The 13,026-nt window shown below is 35.8% G+C and overlaps 1 protein-coding gene across 1 annotated transcript; it reads right to left on the bottom strand.

Annotated features, from left to right (window-relative positions):
* Positions 1 to 2,390: 2,390 nt before the first annotated feature.
* On the bottom strand, positions 2,391 to 5,344 carry LOC149143030 (protein NRT1/ PTR FAMILY 3.1-like). The gene is made up of 4 exons (XM_089452981.1): positions 5,171 to 5,344; positions 4,207 to 4,424; positions 3,459 to 4,015; positions 2,391 to 3,285 (listed from the first exon to the last, which is right to left on the bottom strand). Exons 1-4 carry the CDS (start codon positions 5,247 to 5,249, stop codon positions 2,391 to 2,393), a joined length of 1,749 nt encoding a protein of 582 aa, XP_089309107.1. The 5' UTR covers positions 5,250 to 5,344.
* Between the last annotated feature and the right edge of the window lie 7,682 nt (positions 5,345 to 13,026).

Below are 13,026 nucleotides of genomic sequence, written 5' to 3'. Positions count from 1 at the left end.
ATAACTTTAATATTAATTTTTAATGAAGTTTAGGCTACGCATAATCTTAATCATTAATCAAGTTTAAGGTTGGTCATAAACTTAATCATTAATCTATCGTCTCGCATAATAGACCATAGAGTACTAGTGTATTTGTGTGAGTTGTGGGTATGTAGCTAGGATTTGCATACCTCATAAGTATACTAATAACAATAATAAAGGTCCATCACAATAATTAATTTCACAATGGGTAGGATAATAACTTAGCATAGCATAGTAGGATCAAAGAATGAGAATTACAACTCACAACAAAACTAAACTTACTCACTCAAAGCATTGGGACAATTGTCTAGCATTAGGGTGCATAAAAGGTGACTCTCTCTTAATTTTATTTTCTTTTATAGGAATTTTTATTGTTGCCACTTGTTTTCTCTTGAAAATTATCAATTTCTTCAACCCTCGAAATTCGTATTATTCACCTTCGCAAGTGCTAAGTTTTTTATCAACTTTTTCGTGAGTTTCAATTTCTTATGTTATTTAAAATTATTATTTCCCATCACACAAAACATGTCTCCTACTTTTTCTCTTAGTGGTTAGTTCATTTCCTTCCAATTTCCCTTATTTTGGTGTTCATGTGATCTTCTACTTGAATTAACTATTAGATGTTAAAGTATGCCTCTAACACCCCAATCTTTTTTTTTTCAATTTTCAATTTTTTTTGTTAGAGATTCCAATTTTATGTTTATATCACATGGAGTGTTCTCATAAATATTTTTTTTCCTATAATTTTTGTATACACACCTAAAACTAAAAAAAATAGTTACACTAGTTTGTTTAAATTTTCTTAATTTGAGATCATGTTACCACCATACCTCTTATTTCTCAAGTTATATGGAATTTAACAATTTCAATCAAACTTCATTGCATTCATTGTTTCACATTCGCTTTAAGTATTTAATCCTTTATCTTGAAGTCCAATTATCATTTTATTTTCTTGTTACTAAGGATTCGAAGTCATTTTTTTCCTTCATGAATCACCTCACCTAATTCCAATGGTCCACAACACTTTCCCTTTAAGTATTTCTTCAAAGAGAACATTTTTGCAATGATGGAGACAACTATAAACTCTAAGGTTGCATTATGGTAGCATTTGTCGTGGGACTAATCATGACTTAGAATTAAGATATCTACCCACACCTGTCACTTTAACCTCGTCAGTGACAAAATTTTCAATTCAACCCTTATGGCATTGTGCAACTTCAGAGTGGAAGTGAGCTAACACACTTCAATCTAAGTCATCGTTGTAGTGCGAATGAGTAGAATCAATGATGTTGTTCCACCCCTCAAAAGAAAATAAAATTTGTTCTATATGATGGAATTAACCATATGTGAGTTGTTCTACCTCCACTATGCATGCCATCAATATTTTATAGCATATCTATCATTAATAATTCAAATTCAGTATCAAATAGTACTTAATGATCAATTAAAACCACTACTCAATCATCAATAACATCTATCATAATGAGTAATCATCATACCTAAAATCTAATATATATATATATATATATTAAAAATTAAAAAATATATTATATATATAATAAAAAATTAAATTTATACAAATTAAAAAAACCTATATAAGGAAATTATTCACTATAACTATTAGTGATTATTATATTGTATTGTATTTAAGTAAACACTTCATATATATTGACAGTTGCTCGTTGCTTCTAGTACTTAGTTATTAACATCTATCTTCTCATTATATGTGGGCAACTATAACATAAAAAATTATCATTGCATTTGAAGTCGGTATAACAGCATAAGATCATAAAGACATCATGCTCGAAAATGGTTTTACCAACTAAAAACTCCAAAACTAGACAGAAGGTTTTTTTCATGTGAATATAAATATTCGACTTTATAAAATAAAAATTATTAATCGTATCACTTTCGGCCACGCTTGCTGCCAAGGCGTCGTAATGGATGGTAACAGATGCTTCCTATGACTTTCAAGCTAGAGATCGACATTAATAGCATGACCGGCAACTGCAACTTTGCATGAAAAAGCATTCCTATGCCCAATAATGTGAGTCACAGTAAAAATATTACAAATTAAAAGTTTCAGACACTGAAAACACACTGAATTGTCTCAAAACATCCGAAGACTTATCGCTCCTAATGAAAACATCAAAATTATTCATCTTATCACTCGTAACCAACGCTTCCAAGACTTTTAAGCCGCTTCCTCAGACTTATGAAGCTTCCTTATGGTGATAGATGATTCCTAAGACTTTGAAGCTTGGGATCGCTTACAAGATAGCAATAGCGTGACTATAACAATAGCATGACTGTAAGAGGACATGGAGTATGTGTTTCAGGCAACTGCAACTTTGCATGAAAAGGCATACTTATACATGATCAAGGATTTGATTATCTTGCCCAATAATGGAATATGCCTCGGTTGTTTGATCCTCAACGGTGGCTTTATATCTGTACCGAAGAGCAATGACGACGAAATACACCAAATTGACAGCTTTATATACCGCTAGTAGCCAGTAAAAATTATCGAGTTTGCCTTTGTTCAGATTCTGTGGCAGCCAGTTATTGTGACCGGGGGCGCCTGTGGTGTTCTGCACAATGATGATAATGAAACTGCTTAGATAACTACCCACACCCAAAGACATGAAGAAGAGTGCACCCGCCACACTCCTCAAGTTTTCGGGGAATTGACTGTACAGAAATTCGAGCCCTCCGATTAGAGCTAACGACTCTGCCAGACCGCTCACAAAATACTGAGGAACCAGCCACAGTGCTGACATCGGAATCACGTCTCCCGGTTTCTCCATCAAACCGTGGCTTAACGCCACGTTCCGCCGCTTGGTTTCAACAACCGCGGCGATGGCCATCGAGACGATGGCGACGGCATATCCGACCCCCATTCTCTGTAAAATTGTTATCCCCCGGCCTTCCTTGGTCATCCGCTTGGAGAAGGGCACGATATGTCTGTCGTAGATGGGCAAAAACAAGATGACCGCTAGCATGCTGAAGGCTACAAATGATCCTGCAGGGATCTGGAAGTGCTTACCCACGTGTTTGTCCATCGTCTCTGCTTGCACAACAAAGAATGTGTATTGCTGTGTCAGACACACGGCGAGGCCAATCGTGCTTAACCATATGGGCCCTATTCTTATCAACGATTTCAGCTCTTCCACATGCTGAAGACTACACAGTCTCCATGGATGGGCCACGGATCCGTCTTCTTTAAAATCTCGGGTGACTTTTATGGAAGCCTTGTTCAGAAACCTAAAAATTAGTTACCCAATATCCATCATTTCAAATATAATTCAACTATTATGATCTATAACAGTATAACAGGGATTACAGTTCTACAATGTTTTTGAAAAACCAATCATAGCGAGCACGAATAGTTGACATATACTACTGAATCAATCCTACTTTTGGTTATTTAAGCTTACATAAATTGGTCTGTTCGAGCCATCGTCGAATTGACAACTCCGTTTTGTGGAGGGTCATAGTAATCGGATGTCTGCGAAGGCAAAGACAAATGGCGTTTCCTTACTGCAGCAACTAATACTTGAAGCAACCTGGTGAATGAGCTTCCTTCTGGTGTAACACGAATATAGAGCTTCGCCGCCAGAAAAAGGCTTGTGACGGAAAGGAACATCAAAATGGTGGGGATACCAAAACCCCAACCCCAGCTTATATAAGTTTGAATGTACACTAAGACCGTCGTTCCGAACAGCATCGACATCATGACTGAAAAGTAAGACCAGTTGAAGTAACTCTGTATACTTCTCTTCCCCTTTTCGCTTTTGTAATCGAATTGATCTGCTCCAAACACTAACGAACACGGTCTGATTCCACCTGCTCCTATGGCCATCATTATAAAGGAGGAATAGAGTAAGGCAATTTGATGTCCTGATGCAGGTCTACACAGGGTTCCTGCATTAGCGTTGCACGGAGGCGGCCTGAACTGAGGAAATATGGCTGTAAGTGAGAGAAGAACCATTGCCTTCAAAATAAAAGCCAGCAGATTAGAGTTACTGCACACAGTCTCAGCTTGAACTGCCTTTAGAAAACAAACAGTGAAAACACTTCTTTCAAGTTACTGAATATTGGTTATAATGGATTTCTGACTTTGTGGATCTTTAAATGTTATTATGCGATAAGCAAATAAAGCGATCCATGGAAAGGGCAACCTACGATGGAAGTCACTATGCTGCCCAGAGCAATAGTCCAATATTTGCCAAGATAAGAATCAGAGATAAAAGCGCCTAGAATCGGGGCAAAGTTCATCATTCCCATCAATAAGGTAATAACGTATGTAGCCGTCACATATGACATGCGGAATTCTTCTGTTAAGTAGACGATGAAATTTGAGCTGAAACCCAGAGTTACTAAATACTCACAACCCGCGTTTCCTGCCATTTCAACACCGACGAATTTAATTCCTATCAGAAAGATACATAGATCGCCAAATTAATAGCATATACAAACACAGTTGGCAAACAAAGCCTGCAATGAGAGGAAAACATGCCCATCTTATCTTAACAGTGAAATTTAAAGATATCCAAAATAGGTATAACCATGGATAATGTTAAACAAAGTGGTTCCCAAAAAAACACAAATTTTGAACCAGTGCTGTGTTAGCTACTTGCGGTAAGACTAGTTTGACTAGTTTATTTGTGAAAGGTAGAATGTAGATTGTAACAAAACAGGAAGCTGCTTTCCTGAGTTTTATAGAGGACATCAAAAATCTATCAGTGATCATAGACTACACGCTCTAATGTTTTTGCGTAGGGAACACAACAAAGATATTCTTGCAAATGTAAATATCTTGTATGTTTTTTTCTTTTTAAAAGCTACTTGCAGTAAGGCCAGTTATAGAAAATTGGGCTTTTGGGAATCTTACGTTTGAGAAGATGAAACATAGAAGGCCAAAAAGGGAAAATAACAAAGAGACTCGAACGAATAAGTCAGACCAAATTAGCCAGAACGAACAAACCAGACCAAAATGGAATCGTATTGGCCAATTAACATGAAATGGTTATCAGAAGCCCAGAAATAGAAGCAAAGAAGTCATGCCTAGCTACGCAGTTATTTCCATGTCTACAAAAATGAAGGAAATATTGAATGAAGCGCTACAACAATGGAATGGTAGAGTCACCTATGATAAAAGGCATAGTTTTCCATCCTCCTTTGTTGCTGTGATCAAAGGACCCCTCCACATCTCTCTCCCCTTCCATCACCGACGGGACTGTAGTTCTGTACCGATCACTTGTCAAATCGTCTTTGTCTCCCACTGGTAGAGAACCCAACTCCACCTGGTTGTGGGTAGCCATGGCTCTCCACGCTGATGAGCAATGAGGAAGGACGCGGAAGAGTAGCACAACCAGATGAAAATACTTGGTTGCTCAATCCGTTTATGGCCACTTGGAAGCTACGAGGGCAACCAATATTTATTTCCCTATTGACTTATTAATGTGAATATTTATTTCCCTATTGACATATTAATGTGCTGGGCGTATATGACCACATTTAGATTTACGCAAGTACATTATTTAATAATGAGCATATACAACTTCTTAACGGGTCACTAATATTGTTAAAAGTAGTTACTAAGCAATCAATATTTACTGTGCTATTGACGTATTAAGGAGCGAGATTATATATGCCTATTATTAAATTTAAACAGTACATTAAGTATATACAACATTTAAAATGAATATTAAAATGGAGTCATCTAACGAGGCGGAGGAATTGCCCAGACGACCAAAAGTGGTTGGAATCCGGGAAAAAGAATTTCAAAAAATCTTGTAAACACAATGTTTGAATCATGTTTTTGATGGTGGAAATGGATTCAGCACCATCAAAAGCGTCTAAGACACCTAAAATTTTGAAGTTTAACAACTATAACTAGGATTTACAAAAATCATTGTCGGATTTTCTCTAGATATGACCGGAATTTCCATAACTTTCCGGGCAACTCCTCCGCCTCGTTAGACTACGAGTATTAAAATTCCAAATGTAAGGTAAGATAGGGTATCAGAAGATGAGGAATGAAAAGACCTTTTGATGTTGAAAATGACTTATGAAACTTGGTTTTGATGATTACCACAATATATGTTTAAAATATATTATTATTATTATTAAGAAGACTTTTTGATGTTGACAATGATTTATGAAACTTGCTTTTGATGATGATGACAATATATGTTTAAAATATATTATTATTATATTTAAAATAGTAATGTGTAATGATATTATTTTAAAAACTATTTTATTTGTGATAAAAAAATAATGAATATTTTTATATTTAGGATGACATATTTTAAAATTGTAAAACAAATAAATTAGAAACAAAATACAACTATATATTAAGTTTATGAGAGATTTTTTGGTGTAAATGACAAGAAATTTCATTTGTCGACGCGTTTGGAACCAACTAATGTGGTTCATTGTCAGGACAAGTTGAAGAGTCAGATCTAGATTACAAGTTAAATAGTCAGAGCAGAATATCCAACAGTAACTAACTAACGGCTATATTTGACTAGGAAACAGCTACAATGACTAACTAACGGCTATATTTATTTATTTATTTATTATTATTTTTTAAAATTTTTGGGAGTTAATATTAAGGATTTAAATAATTAATCAAATAATAGGGGTTAAAGTATTAATGAATTAAAACACAAGTTAACTATTAAATAATTATTATAAATATACATATATATCTTATTATAATAAACTTCTAGAATTTCTAAATATTTAGATATACTTATATGTTAAATTGTTCAATTATTTTAATTATAAAGTAATTATAAATTAATAAAAAAGGGGGTGCTAAAAGACAAAAGGAGGGGGGAGGGGATAAAAGAAAAAGGGAGGGGGGAGGGGGCTAAAAGACAATTCCTAAATTTATGGTGATGGAACTATGATACTCCCTTTTGTCTTTTAGCCCCTCCCCCCTCCCTTTTGTCTTTTAGCCCCCCTTTTTATTGATTTATAATTAAAATAATTGAACAATTTAACATATAAGTATATCTAAATATTTAGAAATTTGATAGGTTTATTCGTATACGTAAATTTATAATAAGATATATATGTATATTTATAATAATTATTTAATAGTTAACTCGTCTTTTAATTCATTAATACTTTAACCCCTATTATTTGATTAATTATTTAAATCCTTAATATTAACTCCCAAAAATTTTAAAAAATAATAATAAATAAATATGTTATCCCCCCCTTTTTCCTTGGATCCCATCCAACTAGCAGTTTCCAGTCAAATATAGCCATTAGTTAGTCATTGTAGCTATTTCCTAGTCAAATATAGTCGTTAGTTAGTTACCGTTGGATGTTCTGCTCTGCCTATTTAACTTGTAATCTAGATCTGACTCTTCAACTTGTCCTGACGATGAACCACACTAGTTGGTTCGAAACGCGTCGACAAATGAAATTTCTTATGATTTACGCCGAAAAATCTCTCATAAACTTGATATGGATCACAAAAGTCTCAATTCAACAACTATATATTAATTGATCTAAATGAATGATGTACAATGTGTACATATAAATACATACAAGAAACTGTTGAATCAGTTTTTGGGTCTTTTTGGACTCCGATAACCACTCACAATAACACAAACCTAATCCAACTTTAATCCCAAGGATTAGTTGTCTAACATTCCCCCCTTAATCCGAATGGATGTATCAAAGTCAAAGAATGAGAGCTCAAAATGCAAAAATGTTTCTCACGTAAGAATTGAATGTCTCTCAAAAATGGTTTTTAAGGATGACCATAAACCAATGTGGGAGAACTGATGGTCTCAACCAACACCAGCTCTAGAACCTTCATAGCATTTCTTAGAACAACGAAAAATGTGGTTTTAAGGTGACCAATAACTCTGAAACTATCAATGTAGTTCCTCGAATAATTATGAATTTAAAACTTAGAAGAGTTTGTTCACAAAAAGGTCATTCAACAAAAAATGAATTCTTTCTGACTACAACTTTGGCTGTAACTAGTACGGGTTGTAGCTCAATGGATCTCTGACTCAGCCTCTTTTGACATCTCGAACTTGTGAGAAGTATTCTTCAGCACTGCAAGACTGGCTAACACTCTCGAACATATCCTATGGTATGACTTGTAATCCTCTTTGTTGTTTTTGACCAATCGCAAGAAGCAACCCATACGAAATTTAGTTTTTCTCTTGCAATAATCTTCTTTCATGAACATTTGTTTAAGTGGTGATTATACTTTCCACAATTCTCACACAGGTGAAGATCAAAACATCGATATTTCACATGTCCAACTCTATTACACTGTTGGCACCGATTAACTTGTTACTCACAGTAGCATCCAAAAATATAGCATTTTGAAATTATATTGGTTTATAAAAATCAGGAAGATGAAAATTATATATCCAAGACATTTTTGTTATATCCCAAACCAATTTTGTGTTTGTTATGTAATCTCATCCCACGGTCTTATAAAGATTTTGGACACTATAAATTTCATAGTTGTATGCAGATGACTCTACATACACTTGCTTGACCATGACTTTCTGCACTGAAATTTTCTCCTAAAATGTCTTTACAAATTTGATTAAAATTATACTATTGATGAGAGTTAAAATAAAAAAGAAAGTTCTGAATAGAAATAAGTTCTTAATCACAACGCTTTTGTTGAAGTTCATTTCTCTAGAATTGAGATTCGAGTTGCAAAAACTCGATCTTCTCTTATGCCTTTTGCAAACAACTTCTAATGTCAGAAAGCATGTCCTTACTGATTTGAACATTGCTATGAATAGTAGACGACATTAGACTACTTAACTATTCTAACAAATCATTGACTCGCGTCATTTTCTCTAGCTTCATATCAGAGAAACTTGCAATTAAATTTCAAAAGGGTGTCCGCTACCACTGAAAATGCACTCATTTACAATGAAAATTCAACAAGAATTTATCATATAAAAAATAGTAACATGCTCAAATAAAAATGGAATTTTTGCAAACTAAATGGCCTCTTCTTGTTGCTTGTTTCCTAGTCAGTGTATTCAATATCACAACTTCCAAAATTAACTTCCCTTTTGTAAAAATAAAATTATCAACATAAAAATTTCAATTTGCAACTTCGTACTTTTTAACATACCAAATGAGCTCTTCTAACCTTCATGCCCTTTTCCTTGATTTTACATTCATATATTTAGTAATTTAACCAAATCAAAATGAAAGATCAACAAAAAAAATTAAAACCTAATGTTAACTTCATGTGCAGTGCAACACGGTCTTCAAGGGGAAAATGAGAATTTTGAAATTCCAAGCAATGCACTAGGTATCATGGCATTCCAATTGAATGACAACCACATGCTCCCTAAGATAATTACAATTACATCAACCAATCACCATTCTCCAAATAATAAAGTTGCCCATGTGTTAATCCTGTAATTCTTCAGGTCGTGTTGACACAATTGAAATGGAATGCACCAAATCACAATAATAGTGCCACAATATTGTAATAGATGTTGAAAAGTGTGCAACAAGAAATGCTAAAAATAGATATTGCTAAAAATAGCACTGCTATAAATAGAAGTTCAGCCATTGGTGATCTTAGCAACAATGGGTGAAAAGCGAAAGTGCTAAAAATAAATTTTCTAAAAAGAGCATTTCGGGATCCCTTCTTATTTTAGTCAGTCCCTGGACTAAACATAGGAAGTAAAATTCGAATTTGATATCAATAGCAATTTGGAAATTAATTAATTAATTCATCTTGAGTTAATTAGTTAAGGAAAATCGAACTTGAAGTCTATGTGAGGACATGCAACAGTTGCTCCATTAATTGAGGAATTTAACCTTCAGTTAAAGAGATAATGATGAGTTGTAATATTGAGTTGTAATCAGTTAACTTAGTTTAACTTAGTCAAGTCCAGTTAGATTAATTTAACAGTTTGTTAAATTAATGAGAGTTTAGTTAGTTAATGCTTGCATTGATGTAACTACTGTAATTCAGATAATTGAGTATTCACTCATGGATAACTCATGCATGTCAGTTCAGTCAGAGACCCAGTTGAGATCAGATGGAGGGACATTGTACTATTAGTTGCTAGGATATTCCTTGGTGAATATTCCTTGCATGTAGAAGGAATATTATTCCTTATGGATTGCGCAGTTGGACCTTAGGTTACAGTGAGTGTGATGAGGCCAATTCACACATGTGATATCATTGGACCCCAATCAAAACTGCGCAAGGAAATAGGAGGCTTGGAGAGCTCGAGGAAGATATATTCTATGTCTATTGAGTCTGTGAGCTGTATTGTTTAAGTGCAAAGAAAGTAGGATAGCTTGAGAGCTGATTCTTTTTGTAACTTGAACAAGATTTCCACTTGTATGATAATACAGAGTTGGGGTTTCAGGTTGGTGCTTTCCCCAGTGATATATCTTTTGTGTTATGGTTTATTACTTCTAATTCTCAGTTATATCTATTCATGCTTGATGTTTCTCATGTTCGATTAAGCTTCTACTAAATTGTTTGTAGAAGTAGATCAAGTGTTTTGCTTTAGTACATTGCATTACCAAGTGATCTATAGTGTGAAATTTCTACATGCTATCGAAGCAAAGGTGATCAATGAAGAAAAATATACAAGCAGGAGAAGTACGAATTTTGGTTTCTGAATATTGAATTGAGTTCTTATCACATCTATTTCACAATGGTGTTCAATGGTTTAAGACTCGAATATGACCTTGATGGAAGTGCAAATTATATAGCCTAGAAGGATCGCATGGAGGAAGTATTGGAAGATAACGGTCTCAAGGACTTCATTGATCAAGAAGTCCAAAAGCCGACCAATGCTACTCAACTGGCAGAATGGAAAAAGTGTGTGGCTAGAGTAAGGAGTATCCTCCCGGAGGGAGTTCGAGATCACATTGTCTCGAGCCTCCATGGGAAGGAGACTCCATTTTTGATGTGGAAAAAATTGAAAGATATTTATCAGAATAGCAACGATCAGAGGAAGCTAGCGCTGAAGGACAAACTTCGCAAGATCAAGTGCAAAAAGGGTCACACAATCTCTACGTTCCTGAACAATCTCACCACCTGCAGGGATGAGCTTGCAAGTGTAGGGGTCGTGACTGCTGATGATGACATGGGGATTATAGCACTCCTCGGTCTTCCTAAGAGCTAGCATAGCTACCACGACTCGATTAATGAAGGAGAGAAACTGCCAGATTGGGAACGACTTTGGTCAGATCTAATGCAGGAGGAGATAAGGCGGAGCACCAGGGATGGATCTTCATCAAAACAAGATGATGAAGAAAATATAGCTTTAGTGAGTAAAGCTAAGAAAGGAAAAGGGAAGGCATGCCAATCCAAATCTTCTCATGGTGAGAACAAGGTTGACAAGTCAAAGGTGCGATGCTTTCACTGTCATGAAGTGGGCCATTATGCTATGAATTGTCCATAGAAGAAATCCAAGAAGGGTTCCTCTAAGGGATTTGATGGTGATAAAATAGCTTCACAATTTGAGCTGGATTTCTCGTTTATCTCATGCATGGTTTTATCCATGATGGGATGTGTTTGGTACCTGGACAATGGAGCTTCTTTCCACATGTCAGGTGACAAGAATATTTTTAGTACATTGGAGGAGAAGGATCTCCAAATGTAGATCAAGATGGCGATGATGGAAAATACTGTGTCTCAGGTGAAGGTACAGTTGTGTTTCAGAGGGAGCATGGTGCTCCTCTCACCCTATTTGTTGTTAAATATGTACCAAGTATGAAAAAGAATCTTGTGTCTATTGCTATGCTAGAAGATAAAGGCTATGATGTAGACTTTAGTAAAGGAAAAGTATTCCTGAGGCATATCGGCACTGGATAGACTAAGCAAATAGGGATTCGAGTAAAGAATATCTACAAGCTGGAGGTAGATCACTATGCTGCACTGAGTTCCAAAGTAAAGGTGGTGCAAAGCCAAGATGTTGGTAAGCTATGTCATAGAATACTAGGACACTTGCATCACTGGGCCTTGAAGACCATGCAACAAATTTCTACTGGCTTACCCAAGGGAAAACTCGAGCAAAAAGATACATGCAAACGATGCACCCTAGGTAAGTATGCGATAGCTTCCTTTCAGGATCGGGATAGTAGAGCTAGAGCAATCCGAGCGAGTTCACTCAGATGTGTGTGGACCATTCTCTACAGCCTCCATTGCTAAGCAAAGGTACTATGTTATTTTCATTGATGATTTTTCTCATAGATGTTGGATCTACTTTATGCAAAATAAGGACCAGACCTTCTTGAGGTTTTATGAGTTTAAAGCCTCGCTTGAGAAAGAATCTGGGAAGAAAGTAAAAGCCTTGTGTAGCGACAATGGTGGAGAGTATGTTTCCCAGTAGTTTAAAGACATCTGTGCTACATAAGGAATTAAACGGGAACTAACGCCACCTCATAACCCACAACAAAATGGGGTGGCCGAAAGGAAGAACAGATCTATTGTGGGAGCAGCTCAAGCGATGATGCATGATCAAAACCTACCACTTCATTTGTGGGCTGAGGCATGCAATACAGTAGTGTATCTTTAGAAAAGAAGTCCTCATTGTGTTTTGGGGATGAAGACACCCATTGAGGATTTTTCAGGGAAGCGACCAGATGTGAGTCACTTCTGTATCTTTGGATCACTAGTTTTCTGTCATGTGACCAAAGATGCTCGGAAGAAGCTAGACCAAACAGCTAAGTTGGGGATACTTGTGGGGTGCAAAGATACACCCCACAACTATTGTGTGTTTCTACCTGCCAGTCAGAGGACTGTAGTGCGTAGGGATCTGAAGTTCAACGAGCAGAGAGCCATGCAAGTGTCACTTGAGAGGGAGGTCAAGTTGCATGGTGATTAGGAACTTTTAGTTCCAAAGGAGGAGGAGCCTCCTGATGATGTGGATCAGCCACATGTAGAGGATCTAGTAGTGGAGACCACCACTCCTGGAGAGTCTTCCAAAGATGAGCGGAAACGCTCGCGGGAAGCTGACA

The sequence above is a fragment of the Pinus tabuliformis genome, chromosome X, assembly GCF_031772625.1.
Source record: "Pinus tabuliformis cultivar Carrire ecotype Pingquan chromosome X, CPIR1, whole genome shotgun sequence".
Lineage (NCBI taxonomy): Eukaryota > Viridiplantae > Streptophyta > Pinopsida > Pinales > Pinaceae > Pinus > Pinus tabuliformis.
The sequence above is the reverse complement of the archived record's forward strand: the minus strand, read 5'-3'. Positions and strand labels throughout refer to the sequence as shown.

Bases quoted from the DNA above. Each gene is read 5' to 3' on its own strand.
- LOC149143030 (XM_089452981.1), bottom strand. From the start codon at position 5,249: ATGGAAGGGGAGAGAGATGTGGAGGGGTCCTTTGATCACAGCAACAAA. The intron at 4,425-5,170 runs GTGACTCTACCA...TTGAAATGGCAG, and splicing joins AACTATGCCTTTTATCATAG to GAAACGCGGGTTGTGAGTAT. The intron at 4,016-4,206 runs GTAGGTTGCCCT...TTTATTTTGAAG, and splicing joins GCAGCATAGTGACTTCCATC to GCAATGGTTCTTCTCTCACT.